The sequence below is a fragment of the Python bivittatus genome, unplaced genomic scaffold (genome assembly GCF_059951505.1).
Source record: "Python bivittatus isolate LINGU-HERP-01145 unplaced genomic scaffold, Pbiv_v1 ctg000080_np1212, whole genome shotgun sequence".
Lineage (NCBI taxonomy): Eukaryota > Metazoa > Chordata > Lepidosauria > Squamata > Pythonidae > Python > Python bivittatus.
This window is the reverse complement of record NW_028277035.1, coordinates 25415238-25441738: the sequence shown is the minus strand read 5'-3', so window position 1 is coordinate 25441738 and position 26501 is coordinate 25415238. Positions and strand designations below refer to the sequence as shown.

At 37.6% G+C, this 26501-nt stretch overlaps 1 protein-coding gene across 2 annotated transcripts in view; it reads right to left on the bottom strand.

Annotated features, from left to right (window-relative positions):
- The window catches only part of DPYSL3 (dihydropyrimidinase like 3), a 62987-nt gene that overhangs the window by 22448 nt on the left and 14038 nt on the right, over positions 1-26501 (bottom strand). The window contains exons 1-2 of one of the 2 annotated variants that reach the window (XM_007434481.3): positions 16216-16439; positions 2738-2826 (exon numbers count right to left, since the gene is read on the bottom strand). In XM_007434481.3, coding sequence (XP_007434543.1) covers positions 2738-2826; positions 16216-16257 — 131 coding nt within the window. In that variant the 5' untranslated portion in view covers positions 16258-16439. Of the gene's footprint in view, positions 1-2737; positions 2827-16215; positions 16440-26501 lie in introns of those variants that run through there. The other variant, XM_007434482.4, reaches the window with a different exon arrangement.

The following is a 26501-nucleotide window of genomic DNA, read 5'->3' as shown; positions in this document are numbered from 1 at the left end:
AAATTAAACACCTTTTTTTTCTATCCAAGTATATATACAAATTACACAATCATATTCGAACTAATGTAAGAATTTCCTTGACATATCAGAACAGTGTTAATCTCATCCAGCATACTATTTCCAACAGCAACCTATGAACTGTTCCTGAAACTCATGATCAGGACTAAAGCGAATCTCTATCCTTGCTATTCTTTACAGGTAATCCTTGGCTAATGTTCACTCATTCAGCAACCATTCAAAGTTATGACAGTGCTGAACAAGAGGTGATTATGACGGTCCTTGAAGTTCCGGCTATCCCAGCACCCCTGTGGTCATGCGATCGCGATCTGGGTGCTTGGCAATCACGATGGTTGCAGCATCCCACAGTCACGTGATCGGGATTTGTGACCTTCCCTGCCGGCTTCCCACAAGCAAAGTCAGTAAGTTGCTTGGGTAAGTCTCCCACAAAAATGCACCCTCCCTGAGCCTCACTGCGCTTGCGCTGTGCCACCCCAGCCACTTGGGTATCCTCCCGCACCTGGCAGCAGCCACATCAAGTCCAGCTGCACTCTGCCAGGCCTCTCCAGCCATCACTTCCCCCCCTTGCTCCCTCTCCCACCCGGCAGCAGCCACTTACCTGCCTGCAGCCTGCTTGCAAGCCACCTGGGACTTGCAACTTCCTACCAGCTTCCCCACTGACTTTGGTTGTTGGAAGCCAGCAGGAAGTTGCGAGGAGGTACTCATTTAATGACCCACAATCCATGCTTAACGATTGCAATGGGGACTGCAGGGATTGCCGTCACTAAGCAATGTGGTCTCGTGATGTTGTGCTTTATGACTGCATTGCTTAGTGATGGAAATTCCAGTCCCAATTGCTGTTATAACTCAAGGACTACCTCTATTCAATATTAAGTAACATAATACTTCTCAATATGGAGAAAAAGCTACTACAGGCTAATTTGCATAATCCTTCTTTATATCCTATCTGAGATGAAGAGAAGAAGCAAAGAGGGAAAGAAACAGCTCATTCAAAAGTTGAACAGGGATATAAATCATGGTATCTCTAATCCAAACAAGACACTACTTTGCTTAAACCCTCTAAAAGTTAATGATCCTCCACTAAATATTATGGCAGTAAATTCAATCATTCCGTATATGTATTACTTTAAATTAATTGGGTGTTTTGCAGTTTAAAAATAAATGAATATGCATCTTACCTGGAAGGAAGGGGTAAAACTGTTTCTACACAGCCATGTCTCCCACACACAGAAACTGAAACAATTCCCAAGTTCTTAAGAACTAAACTCAAGTATAAATGATGCAGCTGCTAAATTTGTCCCTACTTTTTGCTGAAGTTTTGCAATTCCATACACTTGGAAAAGGTTACAAAATAAACAAAAGCCTTTTCCTGGGAGTTGACCAAGACTTGACTATATGCATCCATGTACAATTTTTAACAACAGCATTCACTATACTATATTACAATAAAAATACCATCTTTCTGGTTGAATTTTCTTTTCCCTAAAATAAAGAACTTTGCCAAAGATAGGAATACCATGTGTATATTCTGAGTGATAGAATTTTAGAAGGCAATTATATTCTCTCTTAATATTAGCTTCCATATTTTCAAAAGGTGTAAGTCTACAATTATAGTCATATGATAATCTGGACTCATATTCTACATGGGGCTAGTTTTAAAAGCATTTTTTCAAATAATTCAATTAGTATAAAAATACTGTGTTATAAAAGTAGCCAATGTTTGAAGATACAGTTCAGATGAAATTGCTTCAGTTGAAATTCTGTGACTAGGTCTGTTTTTTAAAATAATCCAATACATTATTCCATTACCAACTTTGACTTTCAATTCACAATCAACTCCACTTTCAAATGCTAATTATTACTTCTAAGGTATCCAAAACTATTTGTGAATGGAACATGCAAATGACTGTTTTCAGCTGTATCAGTAACCATATGGTATCCATCATTAGAAATGTATTAATGGCTTTAAGAGTGCTTTACATACTAGATGACATCTATATCAATATTTAAAACATCTGAAAAATTATTTGTAAGTTACAAAGTATTCTGAAGATGGCACAACAATACAAATGTCTTGTGTCAAACCAGCAGTTAATAAATTACACTGGTTTTCCCATCTTCCCCAAGGCTCTGAGTCTCGGGAAAACATTATACTTTTCAGTGATGCTTGTGCTATGTATATATGTTTCTATGTACGTTTCAGTGTATGTATCCATCCATCCATCCATCCTGGATATTTGCTTTTAGATGTTAAAAGCAAGAAACGTTATAGAACTTGAAATGTAAAACATTCCATAACGTAAACTCCATGGTATTGGGCTTTAATCCCAATTGTATGTATTTATAGAGCAGGAAAAAAAATCGGCCTTTAACCAATGGGACTCATTACTGTGACTTGGCAAACACAGTAAGCAGTCAGATAAAACACCAGATATTGCAGCCTTGCCTAAAATCCCCTTCAATTTATAATGAAAAGGCAAGTCACAACCCTGACATAAATTAATCTTGTCCTCTGTTCTCTTCTAAAGAATTTTTCAATACTATGACAGTTTAAATCCACTGACTAATATGTATGAAGTAACAGTAGATGGTCTGGGATGAACAAGCAAAACCCAAACAGAAACTGATAACAAAGGATTGCTGGAATCTCATTTCTCTCTTCAATGGATGAATATTTTTGGACTACACAATTAACAAGCTTTGGGAACTTTATACCTACTTTATAAGACCATCCTCCATGTAAATGTCAGCATGGAATGACTGGTCATCATTGACTATTCTTCCTCCTTTAATAAGAAGACGGTCACTCTGTGTGAAAGAAAAACAAAGAATCATCTGTGTAGTAATTATACAATTATATACATGTCATTTTCTATAACTCTATCCCTTTCCAGAAGGGATGGAGGGAAAAATACAAAACCCTAATACTGAACTGATATTTGACTACAAGGTTTCAGAAAGTATGATTTTAAAAAGGCAGAAACTTCAGCTCCACCACTGGTTGATTTGGGAGGACAAATGAAGCAAAAGGTAACAAAAGTCAACCACTATCTTATAAAAAGGATAACCCTGCCATACATCAGAAATGTCTCAGAAACAACCAACAGACTGTTACAATCACATGGCATATCTGTAGCACACAAACCAACTAAAGCCCTCCAAAACATCTTAAGTAAACCAAAAGACCCAGTAGCCCAAGAAGAAAAAACAGGAGTCATCTACAACATACAGTGTAAGGACTGTAACAACTACTATGTAGGATTGACAGGCAGAAGGCTAGCATTGATGAACTCCAACTAGGAGTCAGAAGACACAATGAAAACTCGTTAATCTCACAACCCATGGACAGACTTAATGATAGTTTCAACTGGGAAATTGTCAGCATCTTAGACCAAGCTAAATCCAAAAATCCAAGGGAATTCCTGGAAGCTTGGTATTCAGACAAGGCAGCTATCAACAGGCACATAGAGATAAACAACATCTACACACTATTCAAAAGAGACAATAAAAAGGCAACAAAACACCAGAATATCTCCTCACCAGCAATTATCACCTAGATAAGCAGAGATTAACACTGAGATTATCACCAGACATATAGTCAAGCAGTAAACAATACCCTAATCAAGGAACTACCAGAGAAAACACAACACATCCGCCCATCAACACTGGCAGAGTATGCTACTGTATATAAGCAGAGAGCAAATCCCACTCAATTCTAGCACTGAAAATGTTACCTAACCAGGTAATGAAATGTTTGCAAGAAAAGAACCAAGCTCAGAGAACTCCAAGGACTCCACAGTTCAACCTTGAGCTACATATATTCTCTTCTATTGGTACTACTTAAGTCAACGGCCCTTAGCCATTCTCCTAGAAATCCCAGCCATTAGAACTATTTCCTGTAAGGGGTCTTGTATTTGTAATACATAGTCAAAACAAAACTCTGATAAGTCTAAATTCATTTCATATACAAACTACACATGGCATAGAGAGAAACAATGTGAAACTGAGAAAAAAAATTAGTAATAGAACAGTTCGGAGAAAAGAAAAATAAATTATTTTTTATGGACAAAAGACTTCCCAACAATCAGTATAACATAAATATTCCCAGAAGAATATGCATAAAGGATGTTTTGATCTATGGTTTTGAGGCCTGTGACTTCCTTCCATGTCTACTACCTATCTAGACCTAAGTTGTCATAAGATTTATTTCCCATATAGTATGTGTTTGTATGCATATTTTTATTATTTTAATTAAGAAATTAACCATAAACACATTTTGAAAATCTTCCCATATTCTTTCCATATTCAGCATGTGAGATCAGGTTACAAACTGCCCTTCCATTTTCTTTGCCTGACTGAAGTAATCTCACTGCTGTTTACGAACAATGCATCTCATTGTGTTCCTACTGAAAATTCTTGTTAATTCTTTTCTAACAACATTCTTTTTGAATGATGTTCTGGCATCATTATATCAGTACCACATTTTAAAAAGTTAATCAGCTTCAGAGAATTTGTTACAGAAGCAAGAATCTGAACAACTGGTAGACATGAGAGTCTTTGCAGCCTGTATATTGGTATTCATTTGGCAAGTGAAGTCTCACCACTGAGTCACAGTCTTATCTAATGCCACAATGGCAGCACTATATATAGCAAAGAATATAATGAACTGGTTCCCAGATGCATACTTGAACTGAAGGAAGGACTCAGATTTGAAAAGTTAAGAAGATGATTACCACAGAACAACCAGGATAAGCCTCTGCACCTCAAACTACTAGTAGGTTTAAGGCAGAACAATACCAATATAGTGATCTGTTTATTCAGGAAAGTTTTGGTCTGTCTTTGGTTGACAAAATGATGAAAGAATGTTCTATCTTTACCAAATATGCACTCTATGAAGCATGGATATTTTGGAGGGTCAGAACAAGTGTATTCAGTTTAACGCCAAAAATCCCCTAACTGCTCTATTCAGCTTGGCTCAAGTTATTTTTATAGTATAGTTTCATAGGTGCTTAGCTTCCTAATCAATTTATTGACTGCTACACATACAGCTTACTTCTGAATAAACATGCATAATTACAGTATACTATAAGGCCACAAGTAAGTGAAATACAGAATAGTATTTCTGAACAAACTGCTCGTCAGAATAAGGTGCTATAAAGCATTGCTTTGTATGCATAGAAGTAGTACAGGGTCTGACTAATGTGTCTATAAATCTACCAATTCACTTGAAAATATTTCATGAAATGAATGTTTTGAAAAAGGAACATAAAACATCATTTTGGGTAATTAAGATATGAACAAATAGTATTTCTCTGAAATGTACCTGTTTGCAAGAATTAATTCTGTTGTTCCTTTTTTGGCAAAGCATTCAGTTGAGATTTGATTTTCCATTCCTTAACCTTAAATCTCAATGGCACTATTAGATTTTTCACAAAATCTAAGGCAATTTGCAAAAAACAACTAAAAATATATAATTGCTTGACAAATAGTGTTCTCTTTATTTTGTGCTACAAAAAGTTAAAACAAAATCAGACAATTCCCAATACTAGGAAATGCTACTGGAGTTCTATATAAGTCAAACATTCCTCATTCATCTCAATATCATGCACAATTCTGCATATTTTTTAATGCTGAAGTAAATGGTATAGGCCCTCCTTACAAGGAATGCTGTATGTGCTCTAGAACCTCAGGGTGTTACACAAAAAGGCCAAAATGTCTGTGTGGTAGAAAAGCCAGTTTATTTTAGTGTGAAAATAAACAATCTGAAATTCTTAGGAAAGTTAAATGATTGTGGTTTTGCTATTTGCATTATCAAAAGCCATTCAGAATTTACAGTTTACAAAGCAACTAACTTTGTTACCTTACCTGTAGTTTGCAACCAATTTAACAAGAAAAGCCTTCCACTAGTCTATCATTTATATACTATTGTGAACTCAGGGCTGAATTATTGGGTAATAAATCAAAGATTATCATGCTTTGGTTTGCAGAAAGAGGAAATATATATATATATATATATATATATAGAGAGAGAGAGAGAGAGAGAGAGAGAGAGAGAGAGAGAGAGAGAGCGCGAGCGCCCTCCCCCATCCAAAGAAGGTTTGAACAAGCTTGATGACCACTGAATATTAACTCTCCAAAGATGCTGGGGTGAGGGGAAACCCCACAAGGTGGCATGTAATGAAATGGTGTACCCTAAAAGAAGATGCAGCAGCCTAGCTAAAACAGAAAAGAGGAGCACTCCACATAGCAACTCTTTTTTGGTATGTCCTGTATCTTATAACTATATTCCTTAAGAGCCACATATCATTACATTGTAGCCTGATTTTTAATTTACGGAAATCAAACTCAAGAAAACTGTGAATACGTCCCGATGTTTGGACTCTGTAGGGGTCTGGATAGATAAGAGAAGGCTCAGGTTCAACCCTAGGAAGATTGAATGTGATACATACAAGGACCCTCTGTTTCCAGAGATCTCTCAATACCAGTTTCAGTGGGACTGCAGGTGGAATCCCAGGTGGAACTTGTGCATAATTTAGGAAGCCTCCTGGATTTCTGGTTTTTATTCAATCAGCAAGTAGCAGCTGTGACCAGGAAGGCTTTAGCACAGTTACATGTGATGTGCCAATTATGCCCATTTCGGGACCTGGAGGCCCTTTTTACAGTCACTTGTACAACTCTTGTTTGGACTGTATGATCTGTCTGTCTGTCTGTCTGTCTGTCTGTCTGTCTGTCTGTCTATCTATCTATCTATCTACCTACCTACCTACCTATCATGCCTCCCGTCTCCCGTCTCCCCCAGAGGGTGACTGGGTGGATTACAATTAAACCCCCTATATGGGGTTGCCCTTGAAGACTTCTCAGGAACTTCAGCTGGTTCATAATGCAGTGGTGCAAAAAGTTACATGTGTATCTCATTTTGTCCATGTGACTCTCATACTTTGCAAGTGGCACTGGTTTACCAGTGCAGTTCAAGGTGCTGGTTTTCATCTATAAACCCCTTCATATTCAGACCCCCTTCAGGGCCTATATAACTGCCTTTCTTGTAGTGTTTTGCACATCTAGTAAGACTTGGCAAGCTTGTTGTGCTCTGGATTCCATCAGCAAACTAATGCCATCTTGCAGGACCCCAAAGAAGTCCCTTGTCTGTAGCTGTCCCAACCTTTGGAATACTGAAGTCTGCACAGCCCCGGCCCTACTGTCTTTTAGGAAAGCCTTGAAGACCTTGATTGACATATGGCATAGAGACTTGTGATCCCACTTGGCCTATACTGTTTTGTACTATTGTTTCTTGATATCAATGTATTATATTTTTCTTATTGCTGGCTATGTTTATGCCTGTTTTAAAATGCTTCTTATCTTTGTAGGTCACTAGAGTTGTTTTGGGGATTGAGTGGCTAATAAATTGATTAAATGGAATACGAAAATAAACCTTGGGATCATTCTTCACAGTGTGCTATCCAAAGATTAAGACTTGCACAATTCTTCAATGGCACATCTTCAAATACAGCAGTATTTTTAGAATTGCTGGAATGCTGCCAGTTATAACGAAAAAACATTAAAAAGAGAAAAATACTCAAAATATGAATTGTGAAAAAGTAATCCGTATATCCAGGACAAAATATAACAAAAGCAAATATATTTGAGTATTTGCAACAATAGTGGCATCCATGGGGGTCGGAATGATGAAAGCAGCACCACAAAGCAAGCTCTGAATCTTTTGTATGTGTGTCATGATGCTGCACACATGCATGAAAGGGGTGGAACTTGCACTGCAACACTGCCTTCATCATTCTGAAGAAAGCAGCAAGCTCCTGCAGATGCTGCTGAATGACAGGAACATGATCTATTTACAAAATGTTATCTAACTGTACATTCCTAATGAGACTGAATATAAATATGAATTTGATTTTAAATAATTAGAACCAATCAATCATTAAAAAGCAGAGAAAGAGTTAAAATGGAGGAAGGACAGGCTAGGCCAGTAGAAAACAATATACAGTGATATTGGAGATAGCTATGGGGAGGCAGGGAAAGGAAGGCACTGGGAAAATCAGGTGGTCGGTTGTCCAGTGGGATATGCCATGAATGCAAAATGAACAGCAGCTAAGAGGAGGCAAGGAAAAAAAGGCAGGAAAGTCATTCAGATTTGCTGCACAACAACAACTGCAGTGTTAGCTGACAGGAGAAGGAAGGGGAAATGTTGGGAAGATTAGGGGTGGGTAGGACTGGTGTGTTATGCCATGCTGGGAGCTACTGAGGGAAGGAGGACGATATGCACCAGATTTGCCCTATTCTCCCTCTAAAATCATTCCAGTATCCTGTGGACTTTGTTTCAGTCAAAATCTAGGAAAACAAAAGTACACTGGGTTTTGTTTCTGCCAAACCATTGTCATTTGAGAATGGTTCAGCATAACTTCCAGAAGCTCATATGCTTGCTTTGTTCAAAACAAAATATATTATGTTTTGTGAAAAATCATTTTTTGGGGGTATGTTAGATTTCATGCACAATCTTGGAATTGCTCTTAAAACTGGATTTTTAAAATGTTTTCTAAATTCTTATAATATTTACTCCACTGGCAGCACCCAATCAGAGATGAACCCAGCAGGGTTCAATACAGCCTGGATTCTTTCCTCTTCCTGCCTGTAACAAAACAAGACTCTAAGAACAATAAAATGTCTATTTTCCTCCTTTGTACTATAAGCTTACCCCTCCCTTTTTGCTTGAGGCAAGTTATCTGCACTTGAACAACATTTTTGCCCTTTCAAGAAAGGAATAAATGATAATAATATGAAGCAGCAACAAAAACTACACAGAGCATATTCTACTGTATTAAAATTTGTAAGAATTTTTCATGTTTCCTTTTCTAAAACGTGAATGGAAGCTGATCACTGTTAAAGACCTAATAATTCCAAAAGCATAGTATGTACCAGATCAGGAATAAAATATTCCCATTTTAGAAATATTGCAGTTACAATCATGTGAGCTTGGTCATAAAATCAGACATACTCATCAACTGAATAAGGGCGGGGGGGGGGATCAGCACCAGTCTCAAACATTGGCTGTGAGGCAAAAAGAGAGGGCATACACAATGACATCATGTCTATTTTAAAACGGAAGGTCCTAGATGCATTCAGATATAAGAGGAACCGAAGAGGAAACCAAAGCACTTAGCAAGGAATTTTGCATGCTTACTGAGAACAGCTCGACTATTACAATAAGTATACTGCTCATCCTGCCAAAACTCATTTATGCTTCCCCACACCCATTCGCATCTTCCTGCCAATCCTAAAGCATCTTGGATCATTAGCCATTATTAGCCCAAGGCAAATACAATCTACACAGTAGAGATGACAGTAATTGCATTCATGAAGTCTACATAACTAAAACACCCCACCCCTGAGTCTTCTTGCTTTGTCCACTGACTTAAATAAGGCTTAACCCTTCTAAATATCCAGGATAAAATGGGGTATTCTCTATTGTTACACTAAACTTTATTGCTTGTGAATTCTCACACAGAAGTAACGATATAAATCCAGGTTTTTTTCTACAGAAAAGGAGAACACTACCTTTAATACTAATAAGTTATGGGATACCTTTTATGATCTAGCAAGATTAGCACTGTAAGGTTCTGCAATATGACAAGAGTTACTGTAGTGTCTTTCAGATACCTTGATTATAAAAACCGACAGTCCAACATCAGTTTCATGACATCACCCTCCAAATCTTTACAAACAGGACTGCCTTTATGAGAAAGTATCCTAACATGAAGGTTTCTTATTTATTTTAATCAATTTATACAGCTGTCCATCACAAGTGCAACTCTGGGTGGCTAACTATTAAAACATCAACACATAACAATAATTGAATAAAAACAAAAAAAATTTCAACTTAGTATTAAGAACAAGTAAAATGCAACATAAGATAAGGCATTCATGTTTATTGTCTTGCTGGGGCAAATTAACAGGACTAACTTGGCGAGAAAATATTCAATCCACAGAGATAAACAAGTCAGTATAAGCTTGCAAAATAAGTTCTATTTGTCACCTGATCCCAAAAGAGAGACTTCTGCCAGATTCCTTAAAGAGATAGCTCAGTTGATCTCTATTAAAAATTGTTAGGACCTACAGACCACTATTAGATTCATCAGAATGGATTAATGAAAATAAGTCATTTCTAAATAGTTCAGTTACATTATCTCCTTTAAAAATAAGATAGTTTAAACCTTAATTTACTATGAAGTAAATTCCTCTCTTCAATTCAAATTCCTTTGAGTCAACCTTCATGGACATCTCCAAGTAATTTTCTTAGCAACAACACAGCAGTGGTTTGCAATTGCCTTCTTCTGGGATATTAATATTAATATTAATAATAATAATAATTATTATTATTATTATTTCCCAGCCTAGCCTAAAGCTATGAAATCCCCTGGAGGTCTTCTATCCAAGTGTAAACAAGGACTGTCTCTGTTTAGTTTGGGTTGGCTAGGAGCTAAGAAATACTAGGATACTGTAAATATGTTTAGAAAGACAAAACATTTGATCTAAAACTAGATTTGTAAGATTAAAAAAAAAAATAACCTGAGTTCTATCTAAAGTATGAGCTAAGGTCAAAATTATGCAGCATGTATGACATACTGGTATATTCAGCTATGATTTAATATTATATATAAGATACATGTGTAAAGTGTAAAGTTTCAGCTTTCCACATAACCAGAAGGAAAAATAAGCCAGAAATAAATTTCAGTTTAGCAGATATCACTGTCACTGTATATGAGCCAGAAATTATGGTTTAAAATGAACATTACTTTGTTAAACAAAACATGAAAACAGCTTTTGAAGTTTGTTAGAAATGGATTAAAGAGTTTATTTGATGAATCCCATTTTGCACATAGTGCCAAACCATGAATCTGCTAAAATGAGGTTAAATTTATGGGGAGCATGCAAGATGGACATACTAAGCAGTCTTATTTCTTTTAGGCATTCCTCCTCCTCCTCTTCATTTAACCATAACAGCTAAAAATATTCTATCAACACTAGAAGTATTACTAATACAACAGTTTGGTTAAGGATTTGGCCCTGGGGCAATGTCTAACTTGTAAATGTATGGGTGAACAAACATGTCTTGAGGTGATATCTAAAACTGCACAGTGCAAAGATCAGACTTTCTTCATCAGGGAAAAAATTCCATAATCATGGTGCTTCTGCTCAGTAGATCCTCCTCTCAGCTGAAACTAGGCTACTTCAGTCCAGAAGTACGAGCAACAAATGCATTTTCATAGAGTTAGTCTATTGCACTTCAAGAGATATCCAAAGTCTTGTCTCATGGACTACTGTTGCTGCTGTACTAAAGTCACTGTTGCCATGTAAATTGGCTGGATGGACCATTGCTTGGCAGACATATGTAAATGGTCCTGGATGGGTACAATAAAAATGCATTTCCTTGCACATTGTCACTTCTCCATTATTTACTTCTTTTTTGGATTAAAAAAGGGAAATCCTAATGGATACCATCTTTGAGCTCCTGGAGGTGGGATTCAAACCTAATAAGTAAATAAACCAATAAATAAAGTGCACATACTTTCCTGTCCATACTCAGTTCCCATATCTCTGCAGCATGTCATCAGGTTGATGCTCAGAAATAACTAGACACAAGTCTCAATATTTAGGTTGGAAAAATAACTGACTCGCCTTAGTCAGAGAAATAGTACTTTCCATGTTTACAATTCACAAGACACATTGTTGAAATGAGGCCAACATTTTAGAAGTCATTCCTCTTACTGAAAAAAATATCAGAAAGATAATGCAATGAAAGTATTTCTCTCTTTTGAGTTGGTAAAATTTCCTTTTCTCAATAAGAATCTAAGTACTACCACAGTTGAGAACTACAGGGGCAAACAATTCCTATTGTCCAGATTCCACAAGGTGGTTTAGGCCCTATGCTCTGTGGTCTGGCAAGAGTGAACACTGCCAGAATACTGTCCAGAACTTAAACTCATGAGTGTCATTCCAATGTATTCATATCTATTGTAACTATACTACCTGAAGCAGGATTAGGCAAATAATGCTGTTCACTTATCCCACAATCTGAACCCTCAGCCATTTTGGCTAGGAGGGGTTTTTTTTTGGCCTTTGATTTAGACTTGACTCAGGGTTACCACATGGACAAGTACAATGGCAAAAAGTCCCCCACCTGGCTTCCATCCCCAAGGCAGGACTATAAGTCAGGTTTCCTGACTCCTTGTCCGGAACCTTAACCACTAGAGTTCATGATAATTAATTTCAAAACAACTAAAGAGCACTGAGTTGCCTATCCTGGTCCAAAGGGCCACTAAAGGGGTACCTCTGAGGGCCTCTCCTGGCAGGATCTCTGCACTTCTCCCCTCTCTTCACTTTGAAAAATGGAAAGGGAGTAACCTCAGCCTTGAAATATAGATAAAGGTGAGATGGACTGCCACTCAAAAGAGATGAGGTAAATGCCACCCCACTTTTCCAACTAGAGATGAACAGCAAAGTAGGTGAGTAGAAAACAGTAACCAGAGAATGAAAGCATCCTCCAAAACTGTTTTGACAGTCAGACAATTCAAAAAGGTAAACCAAGTGTGTTTGTAAAGCAGCCAAACAGGGGAAACAGAGCAGTGCAATGGAAAATGGAAACAAAGAATAGGGTGTGTCTGTATTTTTCATCTCTAAGTCTAGGTGACTTTTTCTTCTTTCTCTGAATCTGTTGTTTTATTTAGACTATATTTAGATTGCATCTCTCACATTCTCGATTTGGACCTGAGGGTAAAGTGGGGGAGAGGGAGGAGGATACTACTACTACTACTACTACTACTACTACTACTACAAAAAAAGACAAACTGTCTTGCCTTCTGTGAAATAGCACTCTGTTGGGTTCAAAGGAGAGATCTGTGGTTCAAACCAATTACTCTAACATCTCTTTAGCTTCCATCATTCAATTCTGAAATGGCTATTTTGTGAGTTGTCATGCCGAAGGCAGCCATTTTGAGACAACACCCATAACACAGTTTCAAAATTTATAAACCATGTTATAAAAGGAATAAAAAATGGACAATAAAGTTACATTAGAATTATTAAAGACTTACATATTTTTCCTATTTCCTGAAAACATTTAAGCTAAAATGAGTAACTAAGTGAGCCAACTGCCACTATGATACTAATTTGATTACCACTCCCAAACACAATTTAGAAAAATACAGAACGTACTTTTAGGAGACATAGTACCATTTATGAAATAATTCTTAATGATTTGCTATAATAACTTTAAAAAGTTCATAAAAAATTCCAAGATAATGTACTGAATTAAAATCCCAAGTTCCTTTCCCATACTTTTTTGAGACTTTCAACAGAGTCACTGTATTTAAGATTTCTGCTTTTGAGAAAGTTACTTTGATTTTAATCCTTTAACATTTAATATTAAAATAATTTCCTTCAAAATTTTGGTTATGTTCTAGACTGGTTGGAATTCATGATCTTAAGAAGAAATTATTGCATTTATCTCATCTGAAACCAAGCTGGAATTTGATGTTGTTTTATACAATATATCCTTGATGGACAGCCTATTAAATGATGGGGAAAATATGAATTACTTACAACCTGCATTATCTATGCAGCAATCAGCATGTAGCTATATATAATCCTGATCCACAAAACTTTTTTCTCCTTTATAAAGTATGTTATCGTATTGTATAGATTTGGGAGGTTTCCTCAGTAGACACACCATTTGAACTGCAGGGAATACACTTCTTTATGAGCAAGGTGGTCCCAGCATTCCTAAAAAAGCAACTTCTAAGTATGTCAACTCCACAGTAAAATTATATGTCCTTGTATCTTGATTAATGAATATTTATACAATAGTGCAACCTTTTTATTGTTGTCATTTGTAATATGTGTTCCTACAAGTTATAAATATCTCCAATCATACTTACATACATAAATACCTACGTATATTTAACAGAATGCTTATCTAGAAAATTAGCTGTTTTCATGATATGCCACCTCAAAATGTTTTTTAAAATGACCTAAGTTAAAAGAAAGCATAGCACTGCTAAGAAGGCTAACATCCCCCCAACCCAACCTCAAAATCTTAACATTACTTTCTCAGGAAGAATTATTTATCTTCAGTACTTCTAGGAGGATACATAAGCATTAAAAACTGCATAAAGCTATATACACATAACTGCATTGATAAAAGAATTATAGTATAAATCCTAAGGCCAAATTCCCAAGTCTTTTTTTTTGTTCTGAAGCAAAGGACACCACATAGCCATATGCACATTGACTGAGGAGTTCCAGAATATGAAATCTAGATACTAGGTCAGTGACCAAGCCCTGGCGAAGATGGATTTCCCAATATTTCGAAGAAAATGTTGGCTACATTGAATACCAAAGTAGGTGTGGCTACTCTGCACGGAGTATCAAAGAGGCAGAAGTGCTGCAGTCAGGTGCAGCAGCACAAAAGAAAACATTCTCATGGAATTCAGCTAGTGTGGGTCACACCTTGAAGACCTAAGGGAAAAGAAAATGCATCGATTTCCCAAGGCTGGTCCTTTGTATTATGCTGAGTACATTTGTCTCTAGTTTCTTGATTGTTCAAACTGAAAAATAGATAAGATCGGTTTAAATAGCAAAAAGATTGACCCATGTGTGTTCCTCATGGTATTAAAGGCTAATAAATCAGTTATGTTCAAATTAATACTTCACAGAACTGCGTGTGAAGACGTTGTATTTTCTTGAAATCAGTCCCAAATATCCAGGGACTGGGATCCTCAATATCATTGCATCTTAAAAAAAATACAAGTCTGACCCAACAGAGATTCTAGAAGAATCCTGTTTCTTATGAGATAAACAAGCAAGCAAAAAGTGGCATATTTTACTGAGGGTAACTCACTTATTTAAGGTCACAGGTAGGAAAATATGCTTCACTCGCCACAAAATAAATCTGGAACTTGTGTAATCATGCTTTTAAAACTAAGAAATGAGCAAAGAGAACAAGGCATTCTATTAACAAAAAATTAGTGGGTTTTAACCAAAAACATTTTTTTCAGGGAAATTATACATAGATGTTAAGCTTTCAGTCAAGTGTGTGTTTTGTGTGTGTGTGTGTTTCATTGTGCTTCCTTTGTTTGCTACAAAGATGGAGTAGCCACCCATTCCCCCAATGCATATCCCATCCCACAAAAGATTTCATTAAAATGCATTAGAGACAAAGTACAGCTGCACTCCTTGCATCTGAAGCCAGTAACAAAAAAGCCCAGGCCTATTAAAGACCAAGGGGGTACCCCCACTGCAAGGCGTTTCATTGCATCAACAATAAGTCAGGGTGGAGTATGAATCCACTGGAAAGGCATCTGCAGAGCACACGCCAAGAAAGATGCAAAATACTGCAATATTTCAGTGTCTCTTTCCTATGCTTTACAGCAAATATATTTTTCTCCAGGTTAACAAACATGGTATTACATAAAGAGAATAAACATTCCTTATGTTAGTTCATAAATCTGACTTCTCTTTTTATAAAGGAGCCAATTCCCTTTTTTCCTTTGGTAGTCAAAGCACATGACGCAACTAAATTTGCAAGAAATAAAAACACGCAGCAGACAGCTTGCATATAACAGCATCCTCCTTAAAGAATGAGAAATGACAAAAAAAATGTAACAACATAGAATAAAGTGAGAAAGGAGCAAGCATTTGGCTTAACAAGCTCAATTTGATCAGCTCGACTCCTCCCAAAAAGATAGGATCACAGACTGAACACCTACTTCCCCTATGTAAGTTTGCAAAAAGAACGTCTTCACTATGCTGTAGACCCTTTGGACAACAGGAAGTGGGGGGGGGTGAGCCGATCGGATCAGTTTATGTCTGTACTGCAGATAGACAGCACTGCTTTTCATAAGTACCCTGCATTTTAATCAACGGCAAGGTCACAACACAAAATGAAATCCTTACAATCATCCCTTGCGCAGATAACAGAAACCCCCCATTTGTTTACTTGGGGCCATTCCTGCAAACACCCTCTTCCTTTTTTGCATGCTGACTAGCTATCTACTCTTCCCACTAAAACATGTTCTAGCACCTCTGAAGCAATACAGCTGGCCATATGGCTGGCATAAACTGTAACAAATATAAAAAGAATATATAACAAAGGCAAGAAGAAAGGACAGGAGAGGTTAAGTCACTCACGGTTATCCTGGGGATATTCTTCTTGCCTTGGTAACCAGACATGGTGCGTGGCTGTTGTTGCAGCAGCAGCAGCGGCAGCAGTGCCGGCTCCTACCTTCCAATTTAGAAGCAGCAGCAGCAGCAGCTTGCAAAGAAGCTCAGGTAGAACAAATGGTGCTCCTCGCTTTCCTCTTCTTCCTCGCTCTGTTCTGCCCCCTCCCTCTTGCTTCACACAATAGTAAAATTCCCTCCCTCCCTCCTCTTTTCCCTGTGACAGCTGGGACCCTGTAAGACAAGAATGGCTGATGAAGCGACTCCTCCCTTCTTTCCAGTCTCGCTTTCTCTATGTATTGATTTCTCTCTGCTTGCCTCTTTTGCCTCACCCACTCTTAATTGCTGTCGCTGTAATAAAGCATGATGGCCAGTAGAGGGCAGCAATAGAAAGACTCCAGCCATCCTATTCCAAAGGGAATGATCCGTAAGCCCTTTTCCAGGACGCCGCTGGTTTCTAGCACAAATGCAAGGAACAGCCAGGCACACACTTCCAACAATATATGCAGCTAAAAAATTGACCTAGGATTAGGGATTACTGATCATAACCCCACAGTGGGAAATAGTTCAATAAATTCCAACTCTGTGCAACAGAATTCTAAAGCAGAATGAGTCCTACTGGATCAGCCCATAAGCCTATCTAGTTCATCTTTGGTGTAAAACTCATTATTTAAAAGAAAGTGCATGTAACTTGAAGAAAACCACTGAGCTAGCATTTAAAAGGTTACAGTAAGATCCCTGTAAAAGAGACACTGTTGAGCCAATTCTCAAATGTATCAGTCACTTTTTCTATTTTGCATTAGTTTTGCTAAAAGCATTAAAAGTATTATTGCTAATAAAAGTATTATTACTTTAGTTTTGCTAAAAGTAATAAAAGTATTATTGCTAATATCACATTATTTTTTTCTAAATAGCTTTCTAGACCTTGAGAATCTAAAATTTCAATATATTTTGGAAAGAGGTAAATTCCAAGGAATTCACACACATATTTTTTAAAAATCACTTGCAATTTTTAGGTAAACAAGGTTACTAGGGAACAATATGAACAAAATTTCAAAATATTTACAGCTGTAGTTAAATGCAAACATACAATACTTTCAATATATACTTTATGAAGGCTTTATTTGGAAATCCATATCTTATGATTTTTATCAATGATTACATTTAATCTATGAAAATATTATTTTCAATTCACACACAAGATGAATTCTATGACAGTAATAAACATATAAACATAAAACTGGGAAGAACAAAGCAAGCAAAAACCAAACCTTCAGGATATAATTTATTTAGTCTAGGGAGTTCTCTACTGTGGTTAGTGGGTCTAAGTTTGCTGGTATGCTCTGTGGCTCATACTGTAGTTCACACCTCTTCCATTTGCAAAAAACACGTATGCACCAAGTATCTCGATTGTAAATTGAGGGGAAAACATTTTGTATTCAACCAAAATATGTGGAAAAAGCACACCACTTTAGGTGAATTCTAAAACTGCCATATAAACACCCAATCTATTACCCACAACTCTCCTAATCTTGGACCTTATCTAGCAAAAAAAATTCAGGACTGCAGGTGCAAAAAGTACCACAAAGTTAGCTACGGATTTGAGCAGACAGCCATGGTCCCTTGTGGATTCTTCACCACGACAAATATGGAAAGAGATAACTGCTTTTACTTTTGTGCAACTTGGCCTGTCCCTGCAGAAGCTAGTTCAATTAACCAGTGAATCTGATTTGTGTAAGATAAAGCCCATTCTTGTTGCTGAGCCTTTAAGAGAAATACACAATTAAGTCTTTTCACCTCCAACAACCTTTGCATCTCATCAATTTGTCTCACCCTGCAAAACCAAGCAGAGAACAAAACTGAATTCAAACATGACCTTTTCTCTTTCATGGGTGTGTATGCATTCCCATTCCTCTGCTACACCACCTCTTCTAGTTTTACACTCTCCACTGTTTTTACACTCCCCCCCCAAAACCTATATGGTGAAACTACACATTTCACCCAAAAAAAAAAAAAAAAAAAGCCAATCCTGATGTGAAGATTAAAAGTGAACCAAGGACATCCATCAAAATTCTCAGGAGAACAGTGAGACTGGAAATTACCAAAAAAAAAAAAAAAAAAAAGCCTGTCTCCTCCACTCCTGAAGTTTGAACAGATGGAAAGTTTGTCAAACACAGCAAGATCACAAGAGACTACTACCATATAGCTGGGATGTGTACTGAGAAATATTAATACTGGATAAAGCTTCCTTAATTCAGGCAGTACTGGTTAAATAAGACCTGCCTTATGTACACTTTATGCAACTGTTTCCATAAGCAGTATCTTTCAACATGTGTAACTTTGCATTATTTATGCAGCACACAGTAGATGAATACTTGGGATGCTTGGTGCTTGGTCCAATTTGAGTTAATGCAGAACAGTTATACAAGTTGGAGAATGCTTGTTACTGAAATAGATAAATGGAATTTGAATTCAAGGAAAAAAGTAAAAACTATCAATATGGCTTGCTATTTAATGACAGTTCATTATTTTATAGTCTGCTAGTGTTTTTCCTTGCATTCATAAACACTTGCTCAGAATCTCAAAGTGCATTAGAATGAAACATACATATATACAGGAGTACTTCATTAGTCTTTTATTATGAATTATATACTAAATCATGCAAATGGAAATCAATTTGTGTAATGAGGTTTTTCCAGTTCATTGCTCCAAACCTCCCCCTTTCCAAAATATGCTTCTCCCAATTATTAATGATCAGAGAATCCTCAGATATTGAAATGAAAGGGTCATTGGTAAAATATGGGCAGAAGCAGCTTCTGTTTGTCTAGTACAAAATTTTATTTGTTAATTCTGCTGCAAGCCAGATCTAGTCTTCCAATCTCTTGGAGAGTGAAATTTTTATCTGTGCAACTGACAAAAATTGATAAATTAGCAGACATTAGAAATAACAGTTTCTTCCTGTATTATTTAATTCAATTGAAACTGTAATATGCTTGTATTTTCAATAAAGTTCAGTTATTTTTCTATAAACATTGATTTAAAAGCTTTCTGAAAAGAAAATATATTATTGAGTTTTAAAAGTCAGGTAAGTATTCACAGGACCCATAGACTTAAGTGTGGTCAAAGGGACCTCCTCATCAAGTAATATTTCTTCTTTCAAATTGTAATTTCTGAAAAAGATTTTATTTTTGCCAAGGCAAGGTTAACAGATCTATCATTTAAACTCTCCTCTAATATTCACTCTGTATAATATGACCTCCCAGCAATTCTATCAAGACCTGTTTCATATATCTTTAAAAGATATTTGCTTTTGTTTAAAAAAGAGGTGAGGTGTTCTTGCTTCTGCCAACACTCTGTCTGAACTACCATATAAGTCGCTGAACATGTCCTAATGTATATGGGGCGATATAAAAGCCTCACTCAAAGTCTTGCCACACAGGGCCAACCAGTGTGTCTGAGATGGATAATAGTATTTCCCATCTTTTGTTTTCTTATTTTTAAAGCAACATTTTCTACTTCTCTAAACTGATCAAGAATACACTCCTAGCAAAGAGAGGCTTCTTCACAACAGGGGAAGCTGGGGGAAAAAGAAGCTAGGTATGTAGACATGTGCACTGGAAAACATACAGAAAGGGGATTCACTACTCAAAGCAATGGTCCCTGTCAACTGGAGGTGAAATGGGAGACATTTCTTCTTTTTACAAAAGAAATAAAAGAAATAACATTTGATGTGGATCTCAACTGTCTAATTTACCAAAATACTGTTTGCTCAAGAGAACTTTTTCCAATGATGCTTAATTTATCAGCAAGGAAAGGAGACATCCTTTTCCACCTAAAAGTTTAAGTATTCAAGATTCTAATGCAGTTTATGGTAATAACAGAACCCTGAAGTAACAGCTGTTTACTCATTTAGCATTTTTTTCCAAAGCTCTCCCAGGGCCTGTTATTATTGCATGTACCATTTGAGGGCCAATCATGAGGCCAGCGAGGTTACTGGGAGGCTGCAAAGGAAAGGCCAAAGATTTTTAGCAGACTTCCCTTACATAGGGAAAAGACAGGGCTTATTTACACTGTACTATTTGTTATGTTCATAATCTATACCATGCAAGGAAAATACAGGAGCAGTTATAAAGGCACACGAAATAGGAGAAATACAATGTTCTAAACATTTGAGAAGCACTATACGAATGCAAATAATTTTAAATCATAATGTGTAGCATACTAGTATGGACTGTAACTCAGGAAAATAGAAATATCATTTATATGGAGGTCCAGGTAAAATTATAGGTTAGTGCTGCATTTCTAAACTGGATATGGGAACTGATAGCATACTAATGTGAAATTCTCAAAGCTTTCTTAAAAAGAAAAAATAGTAATAAAGTAAAATTTTAAGTAGGAAGGCTTTATAGTGAAAAGTGATTTTTTTTGAAGAACATTCAAATTTTCTCTATTACTATTTCACCAGTTACAAAAGATCTGTGATACTTCTTCAAATCAAATCACATTCTCTAGTTAGCATTCAGAATCTATGGAGTGAATGGAAGAGAATACTATAAGACAAGGATGCTTCCCTAGAACTCTAGTTGTCCAAGTGTTCAGCTGTTCATTCACATAAATGGGTTTGGTGCAAAGCCTCACTTTATGCTGAAGAGCTTTGGATGGGAATCTCACTTTCTACCTTCAATGTGCCTGCATACAGGGATGATTCCTGTTTTTTCGGCTCAGTTTTTGTATTTATTTATATTTCAAATTTGTCACCACCCATCTCACTGTGGAGTGACTCCGGGCGGTTTACAGTAAAAATAGAACATTAATTAAAATAGATGCATATTAATTAATTAATTAATATATGTTAAAAACACACTTCCTTTATAGTACTTCTACGAGGCAGATGTTAATTAGGTGTAAATAAACTCAGGGAGGATCGTCAAGGTGCCAGCCATCCCCAGGGTCGATTGTACAGTATCTTTCCTAGCCCAAGGCAAGTTGGCAGAGCCAAGTCTTCAATTCCCTCCAAAAAATTGGGAGGGTAGGGGCCCGCCTCACCTCTGGGGGGAGAGTATTCCACAGGGTGGGGGCAATGGCAGAGAAGGCTCTCCTCCTAGGACCCGCCAGTCAATATTCTCTCACTGACGGGAACTGAAACATGCCTTCTCTGCTGGACTGGGTGGGACAGGTCGATGTAATGGGGGTTTGCTAAGCAACCAGTAGGGCCACAAAAAAAAAAAAAAAGTGTGAACATTAGTACATGTGAGTTCTCAGGTACCATTCAATAAAGTACAATTACAGGACAATAACCTGTCCTTTTCCTTCATATGCTCCAATGCAAGATATATGAATGAGCTAAGTTATTTGGAGGAAGGGAAAATATTTCATGGTAACAGCATAGAACATGCAGGTAGTCCTTGGATTACAATGGCAATTGGAACTAGAATTTCCGTTGCTAAGCAATATGGTTGTAAAGCGTGACATCACTTGACCACATCACTTAGCAACAGCATTCTCATCAGTCCCTGTTGCCACTGTTAAGTGAGGACTGCATGGGTTGATAAGCAAAGACCTCAAGTGACCGCAACATGGGAAGAGGTGAGAATCCAGAAGCGCTTGCTTTTGCTGCTGAAACCATGTCCCAGGAAAACAGGTGGGCACTATGGAGTAGAGGTGGGCTGATGGGTGCTACAGAATATGGGCGGGCAGGTTCTATGGCGTGTCGGTGGGGAGGAGCTATCGAGTATGAGATCCCCATGCCACCTGGGGGCTCCTTGGGAGAAAAAGCGGTGGAGTGGGAGCAACTTGCGACCTCTGGCTGGCTTCCCCATTGACTTTGCTTGTGGGAAGCTGACAGGGAAGGTCACAAATGGCAATCACCATTGTAATTGTGAGCTGGCTGCCTAGCACCCAAACTGAGATCACATGACTGTGAGGAAAGCTGCAACTTCAAGGACTGGTTGTTAAGCCCCCCTTGTTCAGTGCTGTTGTAACTTCAAACAGTTGCTGGATGAGTGGTCACTAAGTGAGGACTACCTGTACGGCCTGACGAAATACTGCCAATCTGTAATCATGTGAAGTAGTCTGACAAATATCCAGGAAGGAAATGCCCTAAAGAAAAGTTGTGAGGAGATTATATATTATCACTGGAATTAAAAGTTTATTAATTTTGCAGCTTAATTGTGTCTATGATATCACTAGGATGGATGACTTGGATAAACTGGTGTCAGTATTGAACAAGAATAGATTTAGTTTTTTCAGCTGGCAGTATTTTGCTGCAGTGCTCACTGAGTAAACAAAAACAAGTTTACAAAGGAAAGTCAAAGTAGAGGCCTGGTTTGTTTATTCATCAGAAGACAAAAAGATGAGACTGATATGAAAGTGGATTTAAAAATGATAGGCTACACTGGATATACAAATGAAACTGGCTGATTTCTTAATAATTAAAAGGGCTATACAAATAACAAATCAAAAGAGTGACCTGAATAACTTTCCTGTATTGGATTTACAAAAGAGACTTGTTAAAGTTTTGAAGAATTTTGTGAGAAGGGACAAAGAAAAAATGAAAAGAACTCAAATTGTAGGATATTAGTTGAAAATTAAATAAATCAAGATCAAGATTGTTAAATGTAAAAGGAAAGAATTTAAAGTTGGTTTATTTGATCAAGGTTAACATAGAGAAGCTGTTATCTCTGGTAACCCTTAATGGACTTTTGCTGACCAGGACTGAATAATGAGATTTTAAGGATGTTTATAGATAAGAGATGAGATATGGAAAGAAGAGATCATTTGTTGCATTTTAAGAGAAGATAAGTTACTAAATTTGTTTATACAGTAATACCTTGGTTCACGAACGCTTCTGTTCACGAACAATTCGGTTCGTGACCAGCACCGTTCGCAAAATTTTGCTTCCATTCGCGAACTCCGCATCGGGTGATAAACATGACCCGCAGCCATTTTCCCTGCTCTGACACATGGTCGTGGCTTCCTGTAGGGAGGGGGACTCTCCCTCCAAACAATAACCGCCTCCCCACCCGCCTTCCTGTCCTCCAGGCCAGAAGTCACCTCGAGCAAGGTTAGTGTTCTCTCTCTTCGTACTGTACTGTACTTTGTTTCATATTTTTGTGGTTTAAAAAAAATACATATGGTTCAGAATGGATTAACCGTATTTACATTGAACCTTATGGGAAAATTTGATTTGGTTTGCGACCAGAGTCACGGAACGAATTAAGTTCGTGAACCGAGGTACCACTGTACTTGTGATGAAGGGGGAAGTCATTTCTTTATATATTTTTTTTCTTTTTCTTTACTATATTCTTATTTTTTTATTTTCTATTTTTTTTCTTTTCTGTACTTTCTTTTTCTTAGTTTGTATTAGTTTTCATCTTTTTAATTGTAATGTTTAATAACATTATTATAAAAAAAAAATTCAAGCAATATATGGGAAGTGAATCTTAAAGTAGATTCATTAGCAACTTCATCCTTCATTCTCCATCCCACAATTATGATAACCATATACTCAAGCATACTCCCATGCAACTTCTTCCTAACTCAATTTAAATCTCAATATACTTGAGCAGAATTTACTATCAGAAGTTATGATGACAGTCACTGATATGAAAAATAAAGAGAAATGTTCAATTCATTTGTAGAGGAGAGATCAAAGGCCATTAGCAGAGAGCTTCAAATACATCAACACATAACCAGCACATGGGAAAATCAGGCCCAGTTTTCTAAATTTTAAATGAAGGTACAGGTAGTCCGTGCTTAATGATCCAAAATGGGATTGGAATCTCCATTGTTAAACAAAGCAGTCATTAAGCGAAACATTACATGACCATGCCGCTTAGCAACAGCAGTCCCAGTTGCGGTTGTTAAGTGAGGACCATGTGGTTGCTAGGCAAAGACCTCAAGCTTCTTCTAACCTGCACAAACTGGCTCCACTTCAACTCCCCCCACCCGCCTATCTCACCCCCATTTTTGCCCTTTTGGTCACTCTGCACAGCATGGCCCAGATTAAGAGGCCACTGTATTCCAACCAGCCAGGGGTGCGGTGGCGGTGACCATGCATGCATAAACCTGGGCTGGTGGCAGGCTGAAACTGCTGAAGTGGGGCCTGCAGCAGGCCTGCAGCAGAGAGGGCTATGCTTAATGAAATAATGCCGAGGAGGAGAAAGAACTCAACAGTCAGCTGGGGGCGGAGCAGGTAGGCACCACCAGCAGAATACAGTGACCTCTTCATCTTGGCCATGCTGTGCAGGGTGGCCAAATGGGCAGAGATGGGGGGAGATTATGACACAAGTTGAAGCGGAGGCTGTTTGTGCAGGACAGGAGAACTGACCATGGGACGCTGCAATAATTGTAAATGCAGGCCAGTCACAAAGTGCCTGAATGTTGATCACGTGTCTGTGGGGACACTCCAATTATCATAAGTGCAAGGACTGGTTGTAAGTCCATTTTTTCAGTGCCATCATAACTTTGAACGGTTGTTGAATGAATAGTTGTTAAATGACAAATACCTGTACATCAAGTTTCTGCCAAAAACAGTGCCAAACGAGGCTGGTCCTTTTCTGATCCATCAATTAATTTTTAAATACTTCTACAAAAATGTTTTAGAATTATATGCACAATACAGGTAGTCGCTTAACAACCATTTGTTTAACGACTGTTCGAAGTTACGACAGTGCTGAAAAAAGCTACTTATGACCTGTCCTCGCACTTACGACTGTTGCAGCACCCCTGCAGTCACGTGATTGTGATCCGGGCGCTTGCCAACAGCTTGCACTCACAACGGTTGCAGTGTCCTGGGGTCATGTGATTGCCGTTTGTGACCTTCCCAGGCGGCTTTCAGCAAGCAAAATCAATGGGGTACTGCGTGATTCGCTTAATCATCGTGTGATTTGCTTAACGACCACATGATTCACTTAACACCCATGGTGATTCACTTAACAACCACTGCAAAACCCCACTTAATGACAAATTTTCCAGTCCATATAGTGGATGACTACCTGTAAAAACTACATGTAGAAGCCTCCATCCTAAGGTAGGCAGTAGGAGTGCCTTGAGGGAGATCCAGAATATTCCTTAGGAAATTGTTCTGAACTTCTCATCCCACCCCAAATCTTAGTCTAGTATATTTGAGCTAACACCTTAGCATGAAATATTTTGAGTGCCCTCCTTCAGAATAGAAAATGTTCAGGATGAACCCCACTGTGCATCTGGGGGGGGGGGGTTGTGAAGACAGTGCATTTGTGTGTTTTCCAAGGGACCAGTGGAAAAAAATGCCTAAGCATTTAAAGGAAAAACAGTGCTCTATGTGATTAATTGACCACCTATGTTTGATAGTTCTTCTGCCAAAGACCACTATCTCTGTTTTCTCATGGTTTCTCCTCAAATTTTCCTTTTCACAATAATTGGCTAATCTGGTCAGCAATCTTCTAATCTGGGTGCAAAAAAATAACAGCCATGTAGTCAATATACATCAGGATTGACATGATATGTCCACTGAGGGAGGGGGAGAAAAACCATGGTTACTTCACAGTCACTACAATTATCATTAATATACAGGTAGTTCTTGAGTTACGACCATTCGTTCAGCTATCATTTGCTCGAGGACTACCTGTAATATTTAAATTAAAAAAGGGGTGAGTAGACAACCCTGTTTAACATCTCTCTCCAATGATATGGGATCGGACAAAGTTCCTTGGGGCCAAGGCTGTTTTCAAAATGATGAAAGCAACATTACACCATTGTGATACAAGCTCCACCCTTTTGAATATGTGTGCAATGTCATGATGCACAAACAAAAGGGATGGAGCTTGTAGTATGAGGGTGCTTTTATCATTTGATCCCTCTTGGCCCCGTTGCAGACACTTCTGGCTATGTGTCTTAAAAATTACAATACTGCCTTATAGTATACTCAGAACTGAAATGCACTTCGCCTAACAGCCCTATTTGTATAACAGCTGGTCAAGGTGACATACCTTGATTTTCATATTCAGTATTCACTGCAAAACTTTTAAGACCACAGAGTAAACGTCATATTCTTTTTGCATTTAATTATAGAATGAATGCATTTAAGCTTTGGGTAGACTGTTAGCAAGAAACATATGTTGCACATATGCTATTCAGATACTCCTTCTTAAATATAGATCAAACTGGTTTTCTTTTGTTTAAAGATATGATATAAAATGTTGTAACGTGGCCTGTCAGGTGTTTTGCTATTCCACAGGAATGGACCATGATATTTATTATATCTAATCTATACA